The sequence below is a fragment of the Ranitomeya imitator genome, chromosome 4 (genome assembly GCF_032444005.1).
Source record: "Ranitomeya imitator isolate aRanImi1 chromosome 4, aRanImi1.pri, whole genome shotgun sequence".
NCBI classification, from domain to species: Eukaryota; Metazoa; Chordata; class Amphibia; order Anura; family Dendrobatidae; genus Ranitomeya; species Ranitomeya imitator.
The window spans coordinates 355,387,440-355,410,326 of NC_091285.1; the positions used below are offsets into that span (position 1 = coordinate 355,387,440).

The window sequence follows — 22,887 nt, forward strand, 5'->3', positions numbered from 1 at the left end:
TGGCTAGCTGTGCAGCATCATAGATGAGTCATCATAGTAGGCTATGAGTCATGGGCTCTATAAAAGCCCTGCCAGTGCCATTTTCTGCACATTGCATCCGGAACACAGCTAGTGCTAGCGTAGGGAGAGTGTGAGCAGCTGCTAGGGAGATTTGTGCTTTTGGAAATCGTCCAGAAATCATCTAAAAAAAACACAAAAGCTCTTGTGAGAGCTATTCTAGTAGTACTTGACTGTAGTCGTACAGGGAGACAGGCAGGAGAGTTACAGTACATACATAGTACCTCAATATCTCAGCTCTTGCTGAAAGTACTGTATAAGGTCAGGGAGTAGTTACAGTTTTCCCAGCTATTTTTGGAGTCACATTTACCCCCGCAGGCAAATTTTTTTGCCTTTATGGTGCTGTTTGCACACCAAATAGCATGCACGGTACTGCACAACTGACAAGCAGCCAGCTCCATTGTCTTCTGTTGTGACAGGTGAGCAAAATATTCAGCGTTAAACTCAGGTAAATTTTTTTGCCTTTGCGGTGCTGTTTGCACACCAAATAGCATGCACGTTACTGCACAACTGATAAGCAGCCTGCTCCGTTGTCTTCTGTGACTGGTGAGCAAAATATTCGGCGTTAAACTCAGGTACATTTTTTTTGCCTTTACGGTGCTGTTTGCACACTGAATAGCATGCACGTTACTGCACAACTGACAAGCAGCCAGCTCCGTTGTCTTCTGTGACAGGTGAGCAAAATATTCGGCGTTAAACTCAGGTCAATTTTTTTTACATTGCAGACAGTCCTGTGTTTTACTGCTTTGTAAAACACAAAGCAGTACTAGGCTGTAGTGCTACCTTCCATAAAGCACGAACTGCTCCTTGTTTCACAATATCTGTATCTGAACATCTGCAACTATGTCACAAAAAAAACAAATTCCCAAAAAGCCTGTTGTGAAGGGACACGGACGTGGACGTGGGTGTGGGGTTGTCAGTGGTGCCCGATCAGGCACTGAGTCTGGGAGACAGAAGAAGGTTGATGCATCTATGTTCCTGGCGAAAATTCCTGGTCTGGAACGTAAACATGTCTGGAAGCCAGAAGAGCAAGAGCAGATACTGCCTTGGATGGCATATAAGGCCTCAATGAAATTTTCTGGTAGCACCCAATCCTCCACAACCACACAGTCTACTGTCAATACACAGAACCCTGGGTCATCCAATCCTCAACCTGTTCCTACTTCCTCCCCCCTCAGCAGTCACAGGAAACATTTGACCCCATACTTGGCCAATCCGATGATCTGTTTGGTACATATGATCCTTTGGTTGCCTCTGTCCTCTCAATGCGCAACATTGAAGAGGAATGTGAGGAGGTATCGTCTGTTCATGGCCAAATATTTGAAAACCCAAGTACAGAAGAAAGACACTTTCAGCCCATCAAATATCGGCTCAAGAGGTGGGGGCTGATGATGATGATTAGACATAGTTGCCATCTGGCCAGCCGACAATATCAGCACAGAAGGAGGATGACATGGACGATGAGGTGAAACACACATCAGACATATACCCATTAAAAATCTCCCCGTCCCGGTACTTAACATGTGTCCATAATGTAAATATCCCCCATATAAAGATATGAAAACAACACAATTCATCAGGGTTCCGGCTGTCAAACACAGGAGGCGTAGTCATCTTAGACCTGTCTTCCAATCATCACGCCACCACATGGAGCTGTAAATAGCATCTTGCCAATCATTACTGAGCTCTCATCGAGCCTCCCGGTGCAATCGGAAGGGTCCCACATCCGGAAGTACGGTAACTTCACGACCAATAAGGGAACCTGTAACAGAATCATTACATCTCCGCATCATAGCTCAAACGGCTCCAGCCAACCAATCACCTCAGGCAGAGAACGCAGGCGCATCACCGCTCGAACTCGCCCCCTCACGGGAACCAATCACGAGCCGAGAACGCCACACGCCCATCGCCCGAAGTGTTCGGCGGCCGGACCAGAGTGTTACCATAGTGACCGCAACGCTACCGCTCCATAGCTTATGCGTCCAGCAGCCGGCTACGCCAGGCGATGCAACGACGGGAGATGTACGCACAGGTCTCAGCCCAGATCAGAACCCCACATGTGATCGGGGAACCAATCAAAGGACCAGATCGCGGCACCCTCACCTCAGGCACCACACAGGATAAGCAATCATGTTGCCAGGACGACCGTAGTGTAGGCGTCATACGTGCAGTTACGGGATCAAATATATAATCTCAATAACCTCCATTATTCATTGATCTATAAATCCCAGGCGGGGGCATATCCTATAGGAGAGAGATACAATTGAGCAACAGTAAATTTCATCCACCATATTATCATAATGAGAACCCCAACTATATTAGAAAAATCATAATGAGAAATCAAAATTGTAATAACAACAATTAACTAGTACACTATCACCAATATGCAACAGTCGAGGGGCACAGGGGAAAGAGCCCAATCTGATCTAAACATATCATAGTCCACAATTCTCCCATCTTGTTGACCATCGACTGTGGCGAAAAGTACCTAAACAAAAAAAGGGGGGGTTATATCACACATAGCACAAAACATGATAAACCTGGGCAATGGAGACATTAAAAACAAACACCGACGACAATAGGTCCATAATCTTACCGAGCACAACCATGTAAATTAAACTCAATATTGAGGCCCTTAGGTTGTAATGACCCCAACGTATAAATCCAACGGAGTTCCTTGGTCTTGAGAACCTGTAGTCTGTTGCCTCCCCTCCTAAGTATTGGTACACTATCGATCACCCTAAACCTAAGTTGATTCACTGAGTGTTTATTTTCAACAAAGTGTTTAGGCACTGGCAAATCCGTGAGCCCTGTTCTCACTGTACTCTTATGTTTATTAATGCGTTCCCTTACCTCCATGGTTGTTTCACCAACATAGGTGAGTCCACAGGGGCACACAATCATGTATATAACATAGCTTGAAGCACACGTATATCTCTCCTTGAGAAAAAATTTTTTCCCGGTGTGCGGGTGATGAAAAAACTCCCCCTTCAACATATTATTACAGCAAGAACTGCCCAAACAAGGAAAATTGCCATTTTTAACTGTACTTAGGGTACTTTGAATAGATTTTTTCGAGGTCCCAATATCTGACTTCACAAGTCTGTCTCTAAAATTACGTCCCCTTCTGAATGACATCATGGGGAACGACTCAAAACCAGAAACAGAAGGCAGACCACGTCGTAGCAAGGACCAATGTCGTCTCAATATATTCCCAACACGATTGCTGGCTGGATTGTAAGTAGATACAAAAGGAATCCTGTCATTAGTTGACTCGGCTCGAGTCTTGTTCCGAATACTCGACCTGGAACAACTACTGGCCTTATTCTTATACCTCGTTACTTCCCTTGCTGGATACCCCCTAGAAATGAACTTATTGCACATTTCACTGAGCCTTCTATCAACCCGTTCCTCATCTGACACAATGCGCCTCACTCTCAAAAGCTGGCTCCACGGCAGGGAACCAACCATTTTTCTCGGGTGATTACTATCGAAGGCCAATAGTCCATTCCTATCAGTATCCTTGATGAAAATATCAGTCTCTAGTTTGTTACCACACCTATATACCAAAGTGTCTAAAAATTGTATCTGTGTGGTAGACTGTGTCAAAGTAAATTGTAATTCAGGGTATATTTGATTCAAAGACACATGGAAGGCTTCCAACTCCAAAGAAGTCCCCTCCCATATCACAAAAATATCAATCCAGCCAGCAATCGTGTTGGGAATATATTGAGACGACACTGGTCCTTGCTACGACGTGGTCTGCCTTCTGTTTCTGGTTTTGAGTCGTTCCCCATGATGTCATTCAGAAGGGGACGTAATTTTAGAGACAGACTTGTGAAGTCAGATATTGGGACCTCGAAAAAATCTATTCAAAGTACCCTAAGTACAGTTAAAAATGGCAATTTTCCTTGTTTGGGCTGTTCTTGCTGTAATAATATGTTGAAGGGGGAGTTTTTTCATCACCCGCACACCGGGAAAAATTTTTTTCTCAAGGAGAGATATACGTGTGCTTCAAGCTATGTTATATACATGATTGTGTGCCCCTGTGGACTCACCTATGTTGGTGAAACAACCATGGAGGTAAGGGCACGCATTAATAAACATAAGAGTACAGTGAGAACAGGGCTCACGGATTTGCCAGTGCCTAAACACTTTGTTGAAAATAAACACTCAGTGAATCAACTTAGGTTTAGGGTGATCGATAGTGTACCAATACTTAGGAGGGGAGGCAACAGACTACAGGTTCTCAAGACTAAGGAACTCCGTTGGATTTATATGTTGGGGTCATTACAACCTAAGGGCCTCAATATTGAGTTTAATTTACATGGTTGTGCTCGGTAAGATTATGGACCTATTGTCGTCGGTGTTTGTTTTTAATGTCTCCATTGCCCAGGTTTATCATGTTTTGTGCTATGTGTGATATAACCCCCCCTTTTTTTGTTTAGGTACTTTTCGCCACAGTCGATGGTCAACAAGATGGGAGAATTGTGGACTATGATATGTTTAGATCAGATTGGGCTCTTTCCCCTGTGCCCCTCGACTGTTGCATATTGGTGATAGTGTACTAGTTAATTGTTGTTATTACAATTTTGATTTTTCATTATGATTTTTCTAATATAGTTGGGGTTCTCATTATGATAATATGGTGGATGAAATTTACTGTTGCTCAATTGTATCTCTCTCCTATAGGATATGCCCCCGCCTGGGATTTATAGATCAATGAATAATGGAGGTTATTGAGATTATATATTTGATCCCGTAACTGCACGTATGACGCCTACACTACGGTCGTCCTGGCAACATGATTGCTTATCCTGTGTGGTGCCTGAGGTGAGGGTGCCGCGATCTGGTCCTTTGATTGGTTCCCCGATCACATGTGGGGTTCTGATCTGGGCTGAGACCTGTGCGTACATCTCCCGTTGTTGCATCGCCTGGCGTAGCCAGCTGCTGGACGCATAAGCTATGGAGTGGTAGCATTGCGGTCACTATGGTAACACTCTGGTCCGGCCGCCGAACACTTCGGGCGATGGGCGTGTGGCGCTCTCGGCTCGTGATTGGTTCCCGTGAGGGGGCGAGTCCGAGCGGTGATGCGCCTGCTTTCTCTGCCTGAGGTGATTGGTTGGCTGGAGCCATTTGAGCTATGATGCGGAGATGTAATGATTCTGTTACAGGTTCCCTTATTGGTCGTGAAGTTACTTCCGGATGTGGGACCCTTCCGATTGCATCGGGAGGCTCGATGAGAGCTCAGTAATGATTGGCAAGATGCTATTTACAGCTCCATGTGGTGGCGTGATGATTGGAAGACAGGTCTAGGATGACTACGCCTCCTGTGTTTGACAGCCGGAACCCTGATGAATTGTGTTGTTTTCATATCTTTATATGGGGGATATTTACATTATGGACACATGTTAAGTACCGGGACGGGGAGATTTTTAATGGGTATATGTCTGATGTGTGTTTCTATTTTTATATACTGCTAATTATGTGGTGGGGGGCGTCTTACTAGTGATTGGTGCCCTGTGTGGCACAGATACTATTTAAAGCCGACCCCTTGTACTGATAGACATGCTTGATAAAGACCCACAGGGTCGAAACGTTGCTGTCTGCTGTTTTTATGGCTTGAATAAAATTGCTGATTTGGATTACACCCGGATGGAGCGCTGTCACTTCTTTTACTTTGAACTTTCGATGGTCCTAGTTGGTTCCCTGGACCTGGACGGGTGCTCCAGCTTGTGAAGTGCGGTTAGCCATCTTGTTTGTATGGACGATGAGGTGGTCAATGATGAGTTCACTGATCAGACCTGGACCGTTGGTACACATAGCCAACACAGCAGCACAGAGGAAGAAGGTGGATATGTAGCACCAACAAAGGCACCAAGGGTTACTGGTTTGAGCAGAGTGCGAAGGTTGTCAACAGTTGCCAAGAGCAATCCCTCTGTGCCCCAAGTGAAGGCAAGGGAGCGTTCATCCTCTGTCTGGAATTTTTTTTGGATAGTCCTTCTGAACCAAACATTGTCATCTGGAGCATCTGCTATATGAAGCTGAGCAGAGGCCAGGGCAAAGGCAACCAGAGCACCACCAGCCAAGCACCCTAGTCGGTGGTACCAAATCAGCATCTGCGGGTCAAGCCACTGCCATGTTGCCTGTGATCTTTCCTTCCCAATCTGTTGGCCAGGAAGCAGGTGCTCATACCTCATGCTCACAAGCTGCGGCTGCAGAGACACAGGACACAACAATCCCATCCACTTGTTTGTCCCAGCCAAGCGTCCAGTTGTCCATGCCCCAGATCTATGAAAGGAAGCATAAATACCAACCCACGCACCCACAAGCACAAATACTAAACGCGCACATTGCTAAGTTGCTAGCAGTGGAGATGTTGCTGTTTAGGCTTGTGGGGACACAGTCCTTCCGTGATCTCTAGACTGTGGCTGCCCCATGATACTCTGTTCTCAGCCGGCATTATTTTTCCCGATGTGCCATCCCTGCGTTACACCAGCATGTGTTAAATAATCTAAAATGTGCTCTCACCAACGCCGTAACCGGGAAGGTCCACCTAACAACAGATATGTGGACAAGAAGTTGTGGACAGGGATGATACATTTCTGTCACGGCACACTGGCTGAACCTGGAGGAGGGTGGGACAAAGTCACAAATTAGAACATCACTTATCCTACCCACGCCTTCAGGGACAGCCAGACTGCAAATGTCCAGGTTGCCCACACCCATAACATCTCCTCTCTGTGATACCCCCAGGTCGTGGTCGGAACTGTTGGGGCCTTGGATTGTGAGGCGTGATTGTCATCGGCTTGCGACTAGGTGGAAGGGCCGATATAGTCGGAGGGGGACAGGGTGCGGGAGAAGGCCGTATTTCATTGTCCAGAAGCCTCCTTCATTGTGGTCAGATAGTAAGGGCTTCATCGGCCAGGGCTGCAGCTCTATCCACGGTGCATGGCGTGCGCTCCTGGACCCATTCCCGTACCTCTGCGGGGCACTTGGCAAGAAATTGTTCTATAAGGAACGCCTGTATAACATCTTCCACACTAAAGGCGTTTTCTGCTTCCAGCCATCTCCGACATGCCTGAGACATCTTATGTGCATACATCCTAAACGATCCCCCGTAGTGCATGGGAGGTCTCGGAACTTGGCCCTATATGAGTCTGGGGTGATAGCATGGTAATCCTGGATAGTCTTCTTTACAATGGTATAATCCTGATTCTGCTGTGAGTCAATGGTTCGGTAAGCCTCCACCAGGCTACCATTCAGGAGTCCCACTAACAAATACATTCAGCCAGGGTGGGGCACCTCCATCACAGCACACTGCTGCTCAAAGTCCTTGAAGAACCCCTCCACATCTCCAGAAGCCTCATCAAATGGCTTAAACTCTGTCCGGGTGATCCGTACAGGCTCCTGGATCGTTGGGTTTACATTCCACATTGCATTACTCCCTCTTTCAAGCTCCACTGCTTCTTGTCTCCACTGTGCTCGGTGAGCAGCCTCCTCCTTGTACTCCTAAGAGACGCCTGGGCCCAGGACCACCATCTCTTCTTTGTACCACACCACTCACTGGCTTTTTGGGGTGGGGATCCCTGTGCTCATCCTTCCGACATCTGGGAGGAGGTGGCCGGGCTGGCACCCACCAGTAGGTCAATTAAGGCTTCTTTAGTCAGTCCCTGATAGAGCCAGAGACCTGGGCCTGAACTCTCTTGTAAACTGGATACAGTCCAATTTCTGTACTCACTCTGTGGGTGGTTCTCCATTTGGTTACTTTCTGTTGATCCCACCGCTTGCCACCAGTTGTCACAGGGTCCTTGTCTGGTACCATACAATCAATAGAGCTAGAGTATAGTAAACAATTCCAAGACCTTTATTTAGGCAAAAATACAAAAGGTCCATATACGATCCACCACACAAAGGATAAAATAGTCCAGAACACGAATGCAGTTCAGTAACAGGATAGAAGTCCAACAATCCAACAGACAGAGGATAACATAGTCCATATACTCTTCTTTCTCTCTGATATGCTGTGAACCCATTTACATTCCACACAGTACTCATCTGTGTGTCACCTCCCTGATATTTACAAGTCCCTCTCCTCATTCACAGGTTAGGGGGTGGGTCTCAGGGGCTCATTATTTCAACAAGCTAGTTCAATATGTCATTAGCATATTAGCAAACAACATTATTCACTGATCCTGTGGAGAGATAACAGTACAGGACTGTGGGGGCTGATATCAGATGGCAAATAACAGCAATTCATCAATTGGCAAATAACTCATCCTACAAAAGAACACCATAATAATCAGTAAAATATAAATATGCACAAAATGATACCCTCATAACATATCCCACCATCACACATAGCAACTGTCGAGTGGGTGTTGATCTCTGACATTTGTGAGGTGCTTGATAAATTTTAGTACAGCACCAACCTTGTGAGTGGTGATCAGGCTATTATCAGTGTTATCATCCCATGCTATGTACGTTGAAAGAATCGCTGCATAATCTAAACATGGAATCTTTGAGTGCCTATCAGCAGGATATTGTTGTGAATTCCGCTCTTGGGCTCCCTCCGGTGGTTGTAAGTGGCACTTTTGTGAGTTCTGCTCTTGGGCTCCCTCCGGTGGTTTTAAGTGGTATGGCTGCTCCTTGGATTTAGCAGTCTGCAGCTGCTTCCACTGATTGTCTTTCTGCTCGGCTATTTATGCCTGGCTCTCTCTTCAGCCAGTGTCACTTGTCAATGGTTCCTGGTTGGATTCACATCTCTTTGGATTTCCCTGTTATCCTGACCAGTTCAGCAAAGCTAAGTCCTTGCTTGCTCTTTTCTGTCCACAGGTTGTGGACTTATCCGTTCTGTGCTTTCTATGTTTGTCCAGCTTGTCAGTATGAATTAATTCTGTGTAGCTGGAAGCTCTGGGAAGCAGATTTACCCTCCACACCTTTAGTCAGGTGTGGAGATTTTTGTAAACTCTGTGTGGATTTTTTGTAGTGTTTTATACTGACCGCACAGTATTCCATCCTGTCCTATCTATCTAGCTAGACTTGCCTCCTGTGCTCATCCTGGTTTCATTCTGTGTATGTCTTTTCCCTCTCCACTCACAGTCATTACTTGTGGGGGGCTATCTATCCTTTGGGGATTTTCTCTGAGGCAAGATAGTTTTCCTGTTTCTATCTTTAGGGGTAGTTAGTTCTCAGGCTGTGACGAGGTGCCTAGGGAGTGTCAGGAGCATCCCACGGCTCCTTCTAGTGTTGTGTTGAGCTTAGGGACTGCGGTCAGTACAGGTACCACTTCCTTCAGAGCTCGTCCCATGTTGCTCTTAAACCACCAGATCATAACAGTACAAGTGGCCAAAAATGAATTAAATGCATCTCAAAAGAAGGAAAAAATTCTGAGCCATTTTTTTTTCTGAACTCTGTTCTGTCTTTTTTTCCTATTGATCTCTGGGTGGTTCAGGATTTATGCTCTGGCATGGATGTTCAGGGTTTGTTTTCTCGTGTGGATCAACTTGCTGCAAGAGTACAGAGTATCCAAGATTATGTTGTCCAGACTCCGGCTTTGGAGCCTAGAATTCCTACTCCTGATTTGTTTTTTGGGGACAGATCCAAGTTTTTGAACTTTAAGAATAACTGCAAATTGTTTTTTGCTTTGAAACCCCGTTCTTCTGGTGATCCCATTCAGCAAGTTAAAATCATCATATCCTTGCTGCCTGGTGACCCTCAGGAAAGGGCATTCTCCCTTGAATCAGGGGATCCGGCATTGCTGAATGTAGACGCATTTTTTCAAGTGCTCGGATTATTGTATGACGAACCTAATTCTGTGGATCATGCAGAAAAAACCCTGTTGGCCCTGTGTCAAGGTCAGGAAGCGGCAGAATTATACTGCCAGAAATTTAGGAAATGGTCTGTGCTCACTAAATGGAATGAGGATGCTCTGGCGGCTATTTTCAGAAAAGGTCTTTCTGAAGCCCTTAAAGATGTTATGGTGGGCTTCCCTACGCCTACTGGTTTGAGTGAATCTATGTCTCTAGCCATTCAGATTGATCGGCGTCTGCGCGAGCGCAAAGCTATGCACCATATGGCAGTGTCCTCTGAGCAGAGTCCTGAACCTATGCAATGTGATAGGATTTTGACTAGAACAGAACGGCAGGAATTCAGACGTCAGAATAGGCTGTGTTTTTACTGTGGTGATTCTGCTCACGTTATTTCTGTTTGCCCTAAACGTACTAGGAGGGTCGCTAGGTCTGTTACCATTAGTACTGTACAGCCTAAATTTCTTTTATCTGTGACCCTGATTTGCTCATTGTCGTCCTTTTCTGTCATGTCATTTGTGGATTCAGGCGCTGCCCTGAACTTAATGGACTTAGAATTCGCCAGGCGCTGTGGTTTTTCCTTGCAGCCTTTGCAGAGCCTTTTTCCTTTGAGGGGCATTGATGCTACACCAATGGCCAAGGATAAACCTCAGTACTGGACGCAGATGACCATGTACATGGCTCCTGCACATCAGGAAAATTGCCGTTTTCTGGTGTTGCATAACCTGCATGATGTTGTTGTACTGGGTTTTCCATGGTTACAGGAACATAATCCGGTGCTGGATTGGAAAACTATGTCTGTGACTTGTTGGGGTTGTCAAGGGGTACATAGTGACGTTCCTTTGATGTCAATTTCCTCTTCCCCCTCTTCTGAGGTCCCTGAGTTTTTGTCGGATTTCCAGGATGTATTTGATGAGCCCAAGTCCAGTTCCCTTCCTCCACATAGGGACTGTGATTGTGCTATTAACTTGATTCCTGGTTGTAAGTTCCCCAAGGGCCGACTTTTCAATCTGTCTGTGCCAGAGCATGCCGCCATGCGGAGCTATGTTAAGGAATCTTTGGAGAAGGGGCATATTCGGCCGTCTTCGTCACCATTGGGAGTGGGTTTCTTTTTTGTTGCTAAGAAGGATGGCTCCTTGAGACCCTGTATAGATTATCATCTTCTTAATAAGATCACGGTCAAATTCCAATACCCCTTGCCTTTGCTTTCTGATTTGTTTGCTCAGATTAAGGGGGCTAGTTGGTTTACTAAGATTGACCTCCGAGGGGCATATAATCTTGTTCGTATTAAACAGGGTGACGAATGGAAAACTGCATTTAATACGCCCGAAGGCCATTTTGAATACCTTGTGATGTCATTCGGGCTCTCTAATGCTCCATCTGTGTTCCAATCCTTCATGCATGATATTTTCCGCAATTATCTTGATAAATTCATGGTTGTATATTTGGATGATATTTTGATTTTTTCCGATGATTGGGAGTCTCATGTGAAGCAGGTCAGGATGGTGTTCCAGATCCTTCGTGATAATGCTTTATTTGTGAAGGGGTCTAAGTGTCTATTCGGAGTTCAGAAGGTCTCTTTTTTGGGTTTTATTTTTTCTCCCTCGTCTATGGAAATGGATACTGTTAAGGTCCAAGCTATTCATGACTGGATTCAACCCACATCTGTGAAGAGCTTTCAAAAATTTTTGGGCTTTGCTAATTTCTATCGCCGTTTCATTGCCAACTTTTCCAGTGTGGTTAAGCCCCTTACTGATTTGACGAAGAAAGGCGCTGATGTGACGAATTGGTCCTCTGCGGCTGTTGAGGCCTTTCGGGAGCTTAAACGCTGATTTTCTTCTGCCCCTGCGTTGCGTCAGCCGGATGTTTCTCTTCCTTTTCAGGTTGAGGTCGACGCTTCTGAGATTGGGGCAGGGGCCGTTTTGTCTCAGAGGGAGTCTGATGGTTCTTTGATGAAACCGTGTGCTTTTTTTTCCAGAACGTTTTCGCCTGCGGAACGCAATTATGATGTCCGCAATCGGGAGTTGTTGGCTATGAAGTGGGCGTTTGAGGAGTGGCGACATTGGCTTGAGGGAGCTAAACACCGTGTTGTGGTCCTGACCGATCATAAGAATCTGATTTACCTCGAGTCGGCCAAGCGGCTGAATCCTAGACAGGCTCGATGGTCCCTGTTTTTCTCCCGTTTTGATTTTGTGGTCTCGTATCTTCCGGGATCTAAGAATGTTAAGGCTGATGCCCTCTCTAGGAGTTTTTTGCCTGATTTTCCTGGAGTCCTTGAGCCGGTTGGCATTCTTAAGGAGGGGGTGATTCTTCCTGCTATCTCCCCTGATTTGCGGCGGGTGCTTCGGGAATTTCAGGCTGATAGGCCTGACTGCTGTCCAGTGGGGAAGCTGTTTGTTCCTGATGGATGGACAAGTAAGGTGATTTCTGAGGTTCATTGTTCAGTGTTGGCTGGTCATCCTGGGATTTTTGGTACCTGAGATTTGGTTGCTAGGTCCTTTTGGTGGCCTTCCCTCTCGCGCGATGTGCGTGCTTTTGTGCAGTCCTGTGGGACTTGCGCCCGGGCCAAGCCTTGCTGTTCCCGCGCTAGTGGGTTGCTTTTGCCTTTGCCGGTCCCTGAGAGGCCCTGGACGCATATTTCCATGGATTTTATTTCAGATCTTCCTGTTTCCCAGAAGATGTCTGTTATCTGGGTTGTTTGTGACCGGTTCTCTAAAATGGTCCATCTGGTACATTTGCCTAAGTTGCCTTCCTCCTCGGATTTGGTTCCATTATTTTTTCAGCATGTGGTTCGTTTGCATGGCATTCCGGAGAATATTGTGTCTGACAGAGGTTCTCAGTTTGTCTCTAGGTTTTGGCGGGCCTTTTGTGCTAGGATGGGCATTGATTTGTCTTTTTCTTCGGCGTTTCATCCTCAGACTAATGGCCAAACTGAGCGAACTAATCAGACCTTGGAAAGCTATTTGAGATGCTTTGTGTCTGCTGATCAGGATGATTGGGTGGCTTTCTTGCCGTTGGCCGAGTTTACCCTTAATAATCGGGCTAGTTCGGCTACTTTGGTTTCACCTTTCTTTTGTAATTTTGGTTTTCATCCTCGTTTTTCTTCGGGGCAGGTTGAGCCTTCTGATTGTCCTGGTGTGGATTCTGTGGTGGACAGGCTGCAGCAGATTTGGACTCATGTGGTGGACAATTTGACGTTGTCTCAGGAAAAGGCTCAACGCTTTGCTAATCGCCGTCGGTGTGCTGGTCCCCGGCTTCGTGTGGGGGATTTGGTTTGGTTGTCTTCTCGTCATATTCCTATGAAGGTTTCTTCTCCTAAGATTAAGCCTCGGTTTATTGGTCCTTATAAGAGTTCTGAAATTATCAATCCGGTGTCTTTTCGTTTGGCTCTTCCAGCCTCTTTTGCCATTCATAATGTTTTCCATAGATCTTTGTTGCGGAGATATGAGGTGCCTGTTGTTCCCTCGGTTGATCCTCCTGCCCCGATGTTGGTTGAGGGAGAGTTGGAATATGAGGTTGAGAAAATTTTGGATTCTCGTTTTTCGAGGCGGAGGCTTCAGTATCTTGTCAAGTGGAAGGGTTATGGCCAGGAGGATAATTCTTGGGTTGTTGCCTCCGATGTCCATGCAGCCGATTTGGTTCGTGCTTTTCACTTGGCTCGTCCTGATCGGCCTGGGGGCTCTGGTGAGGGTTCGGTGACCCCTCCTCAAGGGGGGGGTACTGTTGTGAGTTCTGCTCTTGGGCTCCCTCCGGTGGTTTTAAGTGGTATAGCTGCTCCTTGGATTTAGCAGTCTGCAGCTGCTTCCACTGATTGTCTTTCTGCTCGGCTATTTATGCCTGGCTCTCTCTTCAGCCAGTGCCACTTGTCAATGGTTCCTGGTTGGATTCACATCTCTTTGGATTTCTCTGTTATCCTGACCAGTTCAGCAAAGCTAAGTCCTTGCTTGCTCTTTTCTGTCCACAGGTTGTGGACTTATCCGTTCTGTGCTTTCTATGTTTGTCCAGCTTGTCAGTATGAATTAATTCTGTGTAGCTGGAAGCTCTGGGAAGCAGATTTACCCTCCACACCTTTAGTCAGATGTGGAGATTTTTGTAAACTCTGTGTGGATTTTTTGTAGTGTTTTATACTGACCGCACAGTATTCCATCCTGTCCTATCTATCTAGCTAGACTGGCCTCCTGTGCTCATCCTGGTTTCATTCTGTGTATGTCTTTTCCCTCTCCACTCACAGTCATTACTTGTGGGGGGGCTATCTATCCTTTGGGGATTTTCTCTGAGGCAAGATAGTTTTCCTGTTTCTATCTTTAGGGGTAGTTAGTTCTCAGGCTGTGACGAGGTGCCTAGGGAGTGTCAGGAGCATCCCACGGCTACTTCTAGTGTTGTGTTGAGCTTAGGGACTGTGGTCAGTACAGGTACCACTTCCTTCAGAGCTCGTCCCATGTTGCTCTTAAACCACCAGATCATTACAGATATGGAGCAAGATTTCACACTGGGTGATCCTTCCCAGCCCAGCCACTATTGTGATGAGGCAAGGTTGGATGATGAAGATGAGGAGGGAGATGAAGAGGAAAAGGATTTTTTTATGTGGTACCGAGAGGACCCATGTGGTACTGAGAGTGGACTCCCAACCCCAGCTTCAGGTCTGTCCAGCATGGGTGGGCTGGAGAGGAGGAGGTGGAGGAGGAAAGTTAGTGTGAGGAGAGGATGGGTATTGTTCCTCCTTCTGGGGCCACAGAACATTTGCCTCATTGCAGCTCGGCACACATGGCAACAATTCATGTCTAATTGTCTGTCCCAAGACCCACGCATGATCAACATTTTTAACAGCAACCTAATCTGGTTGGCCACCGTTCTCGACCAATGGTACAAAGACAAATTTCCTTCGCTACTGTTGCAGTCACCAATGGTTTCACAATTGAATCTATCAAGAGGGCCGTTGGCGATCATTTGATGACAACATCAGACTCAGACAGTGCTGGTAGCAGAGGTACCAGCTGTTTGCAGCAGCATGCATTAATGGAGAGAGACATGCCCAGCAGGTCTAAAAGAGGTGGGGGGAAAATGTCCACAAACTGGGCCATATTCAGTAAAGTGGCTCATCAGCAAGGGTTATGTGGACCTGTAACAATGTCAAGGAGGCAGAAGTTGAACAACATGATCAACAAGTATCTAAGTGACCATACCTGCTACCATCCTGATGCCTCAGTTCCATTTAATTACTGGGCATCCAAGTTGCACAGTTGGCCAGACCTATCCTTATATGCCTTGAAGGTGCTGGCCTTCCCTGCTGCTAGTGTGGTGTCAGAGGCAGAGTGTGTTTTCAGTGCCGCTGGGGCGATCATCACAGATACAGGCACATGGCTGACTACAGAGAATGCAGACAAGCTGACTCTGATAAAATTTAGCAAGGACTGGATTTCACCACAGTTTTAAAGCCGTCCAGTTGACATCATCCCAACCTAAATTCACCCAAAACATTCTTTTATGCTACTGGTGATCACGTCCATCCCTTCCCATACAATCCCCTTTCCTCCTTCTAATTACATGTGTATCCTACTACTGCTTCTGCCACATGTACCTCATGGTCAACAAGCTAGAAACAATGTTCCCTTCATTAATATTTCCCATCAGAGGCAATTGTGATGAGCAGGGCCAGACTGGGACTAAAATTCAGCCCTGGCATTTGAAGTTACACAGGCCCACTTGTCACATGGTGACTGTATAATATCTTTGTACACTTGTATGCAGGGCTGGTTTTAGGCAAAGTGGGGCCCTAGGCAAAGTTTAAAACGGGGCCCCAAATGCTAACATATTGCACATCACACAAAAGCATTTCGGTTGTATTTATAAGCGCTGAGTTCAGGCCGCTAAATGAGTTTGATCGACAATACTTAAGTTGTTCAACGCTTGTTTCCCGGCCTCTTTCCACCAGCTGAGGAATAATGATGGGACAGAACAATCACTAATAGATCACTAACAGATCACCATACAGTATCATACTATCAGCAGCACATCTACAGTTTACACCGGTGATGTGCTGGTGAGAACAATGATTTTTGTTCCAGCAAAAAAAAATCTGAATATGCAGCATTTTACTTTTTTAGTAAAATACACACCATAGTCCTCCATATATTATAATGTGCACCACAGTCCTCCATATAGTATAATACACTCCCTATAGTCCTCCATATATTAAAATACACTGCTCAGTCCTCCATATAGCATAATATCCTCCTCATAGTGCTCCATATAGTATAATGCATAGTCATCCATGCAGTACAATTCCCTTCCCATAGTATAATGCACCCCATAGTTCTTCATATAGCATAATGTATTACCCATAGTCCTCGATACAGTATAATGCAGCCCACATATAGTAAAAATGCAGCCACCACCCTACAGAATATAATGCAGCCACCCCAGAGTATAATGCAGCCACCCCAGAGTATAATGCAGCCACCCCATAGAATATAATGCAGCCTCCTTCATAATTTAATGCAGCCCCCTCATACAGTATGATGCAATCACCCCTCAAAGAATATAAATATAATACAGCCCCCATAGAATATAATGTAGCCCCGAATAGAATAGAATACAGCCCACCTCCCCACAGAATATAATGCAGCCACATCAAAGAGTATGATGCAATCATCCCTCATAAAATCTAATACAGCTCCCCACAGAATATAATACAGTCCACCTCCCCATAATATATAATGTAGCCCCCATAGAATATAATGCTGCCCCCCATAGTATATAACACAGCCTCCCCCATAGAATATAATATACCACCCATAGTATATAACACGGCCTCCGCCATAAAATATAATATATCCCCCATAGTATATAGCAAAAGCCCGCATAGTATATAGCACAACCCGCATAGTATATAGCACAACCTGCATAGCAGATAACACAACCCATGTAGTAGTATACAGCACAGCCCACTTAGCAGCATACAGCACAGCCCACATAGTAGTATACAGCACAATCCACTTAACAGTATACAGCACAGCCCACTTAGCAGTATACAGCACAACCCACGTAGCAGTATACAGCACAGCCCACTTAGCAGTATACAGCACAACCCATGTAGTAATATACAGCACAGCCCACATAGTAGTATACAGCACAGCACGTATCTCTCCTCCCCCCCGAGAATGGCCCCACAGTCCAGTAAAAAAAAACCACACTCCTCACCTCTCCTCGTGCTGCGTTGCTCCCTGCTCCTGTCTTGGTGGCTGCCGCTGCACTGCCTGGCACACAGTGAGTGTGCGTGCACCAGCAGTGTCAGAGGCAGAGTGGGGAATGATGGGAGAGGGAGCATCAGTGGACGCTCTCTCCTCCATCATTGCATTCAACTGTACCGGCGTCATAGACGCCGGTACAGTTGAATGCGGCGGCGCTGGGGGGGTGAGTCGTGTGCAGTGGTCCACTACTGGCACTGGTGCTTCTGGCATTTGCCAGAAGTGCCCAATGGCCAGTCCGGCCCTGGTGATGAGACCTCCTTCCTACATCAACCATGGTATCATGCCCCTTGGGCTTATTTTTGGAAACACTATGTCTATGCCTGCACGTTGGGCACTGGAACTACTGTGCTAGTAGTCTAGTTTCATAATTGTCTGGCTCTTGAGGCCTCCTTCCTGCATCAACCATGATAGAGCCCCTTGGGCTCATTTTTGGAAACACTATGTGTATGCCTACACATTGGGCACTGGAACTACTGTGCTAATAGTCTAGTTTCATAATTGTGTGGCTCTTGAGGCCTCATTCCTGCGTCAACCACGATACAGCCCCTTGGGCTTATATTTGGAAACACTGTTTATGCCTGCACATTGGGCACTGGAACTACCGTGCTTGTAGTCTAGCTTCATAATTGTCTGGCTCTTGAGGCCTCCTTCCTGCATCAACCATGATACAGCCCCTTGGGCTCATTTTTGGAAACACTATGTCTATGCCTACACATTGGGCACTGGAACTACTGTGCTAATAGTCTAGCTTCATAATTGTGTGGCTCTTGAGGCCTCATTCCTGCGTCAACCATGATACAGCCCCTTGGGCTCATTTTTGGAAACACTATGTCTATGCCTGCACATTGGGCACTGGAACTACCGTGCTAGTAGTCTAGTTTCATAATTGTCTGGCTTTTGAGGCCTCCTTCCTGCTTCAACCATGATACGGCCCCTAGGGCTACTTTTTTGAAGACACTATGCCTGCACATTGTGCAGTGGCAGTGAAACAACAAGGACTGTAGTCCAAAGTTTAGAATTGTGAACCCCTTGTGATGATGATTGGTAGCTTCTTCCTGTGCTAACCAACATACAGCTTTTTATCGCCTGCTTTTAAACAATCATGCAACCATTTCAGCCTTTTCCTCAGGCCCCCAAACTGCTTAGTAGGGTCCAGCATAAAATTACTCGCATTTCCCATTGACTTGCATTGGACTCGCTACTCGTTACGAATACCCGAGTATTAAGACCTACTCGTTACGAGTATAGTGAGTCCGAATATTTCACTACTTGCTCATCCCTATCCCTGACTAATCGCAAATTACTTTCAGATGGGCACCCACTTTGAGAATCATAGTAGCTCCAAGATGCCTGAAGTTCTTTGAAAGTAACTAGACGCAGCAGACCTTGAACATGCCGCTCCAGGCAGTTTTCAATGCAAAACAAACCAAATGTCTCTGCTGCAAATGCATTTTGCACAATACAGGTCAAGTAAAGCAGGGGAAAACCTTCCCTTTAAAAACATATATGACCGGTCAGACCCAATTCATAATCTACCTTATTGAGTGTGAATGTAGGCTGCAGTACATTTGCAGGACAAATCAGACTTTACATAGAAGACTCAAGTCACACTTAGCTAATATAGCCAAAGGCTTTATGTATCAATGTCTCTCCAGACATTGTACCAATGAGCATGGCAAAGACACTGCAAGTATTTCTATTCTTCCAATTGAGTTTATTCCTCCTGAAAACCCCAATCGGATGGAGATCCTCAAAAAGAAGGACATTTATTGGATCTATAGGTTGAATACCTTAAAGTCTCATGGACTTAATGAGATCACAGAAGTGTTTATATGAGTTTGGCAAGTCTATAGATTATTTTTACTAAAGCGTTTTTTAATGCATTTTAATCTTTTTACACCTAATATTCTCATTTTATTTTTATGTTTTATGCCCTAATTGTTATTTTTATTTTCATTCATGCATACCAGTGTAATTTCTCTTTTGTTTTATGAAGGTACAAAACCCATCACAGAAATATTGAGTGGCCCTATTTTTATATTTCTTATATTGTTATTTTATATGCTACTTTTGTAGGTCTTTTTGATATTGAGCTCCTTTGTCACAATTTTTACTATATAGATCTTCCTGTACTTTTACTATTTCTTTATAATTTAAATTACCTTCACCACGTTTGCACTAATTTGATCTTTGCACACAGTCTCCACTATTTATAACTCCATACTCTTGAGCACTTTCTCTGAACACAAACCAAGTTGGTGTTTTTAAAGTAAAATAAGATTGATGCCAGGTAAACAAATGAATACAGTACTTGCACAAAGTCCCTGCATAGTTTTGACAGTTCTGTGAACTGGCCCGCAGATGGGTTGTGGATTAGCAAAACCACATTCTCAGAGTATAAGCGCACAGTTTTTTTTTCAGGTGGATGAGAAAAGCGCTCAATAAAATGTTACAAATCTAGAATATATGCTCAACAATGTCAAAACAACTTGTTATGGTTAAGTTGTTTTTAGATTCTTTTAGCTGCTTCAGATTTTGAAAGCCAGGAAGCAGCTAAAAGAAGCAACCTGAACATTGTTCAGATGGCTTCTGCTTGGAATGCACATTCTTCAACCTGACCATTGTTCAGATGGCTTCTGCTTGGAATGCACATTCTTCAACCTGACCATTGTTCAGATGGCTTCTGCTTGGAATGCAACTTCAACCTGACCATTCTTCAGATGGCTTCTGTTTGGATGTCGCCAACATTTTATATATAAAATTTAAAAAGAAAGATGCTGGTGGCAAAAAAGGTTGCAAGAATGACGACAAAGACGGCAGGCAAGACACTGTCGGTGTTTTCCTGAAGTGTGTTCTGCCGCAGAAACTCAGCGGGTACACCAACATCTCTAAGATGCCTTTTTTGCATGCATTCTTGGGTGTTATGGGTGCATAGGTCCTGGAAGCAAAGGCTTAAATTCAAAGAAGACAAAAGAGTAATGAATAATTAGAAGGCAACTGGAAAGAATGGCACATTATCAATATTTTTCTCATACTGCTTTCTTCATAAAAATGGATTAATATATGTCTAATGAGAACAAATTAGGCTTACCCTTAAAGGGGTTTTCTTCAATTGCATATTCAGGGGCACACCATATGGTCCCTAAGTTCCTGCCTGACCCAGGGCAGTACGCTCTGACAGTTTGGACCAGCGGCAAGTTCATGTCACTAGTCCAAATTGTTCTCTTTCACAGGCTGCTAACAGAGCAAGTTTTGCCTCTGCAGCATGGCAGAACAGTAGGGGTACTGGGGCTGGATGGATCTAGCAATGCAGCCAGCTTCAAAGTTGCATGAGCAGCCAGCGAAGCATAGAGCCTGCTTAAGTAGTGGGATTGCAGGCTGGGATTACAAGGTGGCCAGTAACTTGGTCAACAAGCAGTACTTTATAGAATTTAAAATCCATCGATTATTGAGAATTTTAGTGGAGCATTTTTTTCAGAGGATTTTTAATAAGGGGTAAATTAGAAAGTTGCTAGTTTTTTCAAACCCTTTGCAATTTTACTCATATATAAACTTTCTACTGTTTTTCCACCACCTTTCCCCTGCAGCCTTCACTCCTTCTTTGGAATCTAGCGATGCTGATGTGTAAGTGAAGTTAAAGGGTCCCAATGCGAAATGAGTGACGAGCCCCATCAGACACCAGATATTTTTGAGCAGCTGCTACGTCTGAATCCATATAGCTACACCCCTGGTGCCTTAATTTAATCTTTTCAACTGTTCGTAGGTGGTGTTTGCCATCTCGATGCATAAAATTATTTTCGAGGTTTTTCAAATATAAACAATAACTGTTTACTTTAGAATTATTCTATTAAGTGCACATAAAGCAGATGATTATGTAAGATTTCTGCATAGGCAAATAATAGGGACAATTATAATTTTTATGGAGCAAAATTAAAGAATTTGTGACCTCAATATTCCTGTGTATTCATTCTTACATGTATATAAACAATGGTCACCTTTATCCATAAAGAGCATATCACCTCACCATTGCATGTGCTGTATTTATAGAGCAAAAGGAAAAAGGTTATGGTTCAGCTGAAGTCAATGGTCAAACTCCAACCTTTTATTGAAGATTCAGAAATACATTAGAGAGAAAGCGATTCACAAGAGGATTAATAATGCATATTGTGCTCCAAAGACGTTGCTATAAATTGATAACACTGAAACTCATTTTTAATTCATTTTTAAATTCATACGTTCAGTTTTTATTTATTTGTATATTTTGTTTTGCAGACAGTGATTGCAACTGGGGTATCATATGCATTCAATTTCCATGTAAAATATGAAGTTGACATTGTTGGAAAATTGCAGAAAGGGTATGAACATTAAGATTATATTTTGTGTATAAAACAAGTGAAACCAGTTGTTTTGGCATAAACTATGTTTCTAAAAGTTATAAATTAGTTAAACAACAATGTTCGCCAATTTTATATAGGCACTTCAAAAATGATGCTATATTAACAAATTTGATCCCTAACAATAAGGAGACAAATAACAAAGAGATCCATACTAATAAAATATTACATTTTTATTTCAATCATAAATACGTAAAAGGAATCAGAAAAAAACAGAAATGCCTTGCAGGGTACGCGAGGTGTGATAGTAAAGACAGTATTAATATTGGACGGTACCTATAATTTGCATGTTTTTTAAAAATATAGAAACAATATTCATAAAGTATATAGATGGCACACTGAAACCGGTATATGGGTAAAATATATAGGTAAAAAGTATAATGGCAGATCGCACTTTATATATTTTGGTATTGCTTAATATGGATTAATAGTATGCCAAAATAGGCATGTTAAAGCGAAGGTGCCATCCCAAAATTTTTTTTTACAGCAATTGAAAAAATATAAATAACTAATGTTTACATTTTCTTAAAAAATATTATCATCTATATATATAATTGTCTAAGGGGTACTTCCGTCTTTCTGTCCTCAACTTCTGTAACGGAAATCCCACGTCGCTGATTGGTCTCGGCAGCTGCCTGTCATGGCTGCCGCAACCAATCAGCGACAGGCACAGTCCGATTAGTCCCTCCCCTACAGTCACAGTGCCCGCCACCCGCTCCATACTCCCCACAGTCAGTGTCCCCGGCGCCCACTCCATACTCCCCGCAGTCAGCGTCCCCAGCGCCCGCTCCATAGTCCCCACTCCATACTCCCCGCAGTCAGTGTCCCCGGCGCCCGCTCCATATTCCCCGCAGTCAGTGCCCGCTCCATAATCCCCTCTAATCACCGCTCATACAGGGTTAATGCCAGCAGTAACGGACCGCGTTATGCTGCGGGTAACGCACTCCGTATCCGCTGCTATTAACCCTGTGTGACCAAGTTTTGACTATTGATGCTGCCTATGCAGCATCAATAGTAAAAAGATGTAATGTTAAAAATAATAAAAAAACAAAAAACCTGCTATACTCACACTCCGTCGTCGGACGATGCGCTCGCTCCTGCCGCCATCTTCCGTTCCCAGAGATGCATTGCGAACTTACCCAGAAGACTTAGTGGTCTTGTGAGACCGCCAAGTCATCTGGGTAATTTCGCAATACATCTTGGGAACGGAAGATGGCGACCGCATCACACAGCTTCGCTGGATCCCAGGGGTGAGTATATAACTATTTTTTATTTTAATTATTTTTTTAACAGGGATATGGTGCACACACTGCTAAATACTGCGTGGGCATTGTTATATACCTACGTGACTGGCCAATATACTACGTGAGTGGCCAA

General features: G+C 44.5%; 1 protein-coding gene across 2 annotated transcripts in view; it reads left to right on the top strand.

Moving 5' to 3' along the window:
• Window positions 1-22,887, top strand: part of LOC138676115 (chloride anion exchanger-like) — a 149,448-nt gene that overhangs the window by 35,250 nt on the left and 91,311 nt on the right. For both annotated transcript variants that reach the window (XM_069765043.1, XM_069765044.1), the window contains one exon: window positions 21,389-21,471. In XM_069765043.1, the coding sequence (XP_069621144.1) occupies window positions 21,389-21,471 (83 nt within the window). The remainder of the gene's footprint in view (window positions 1-21,388; window positions 21,472-22,887) is intronic.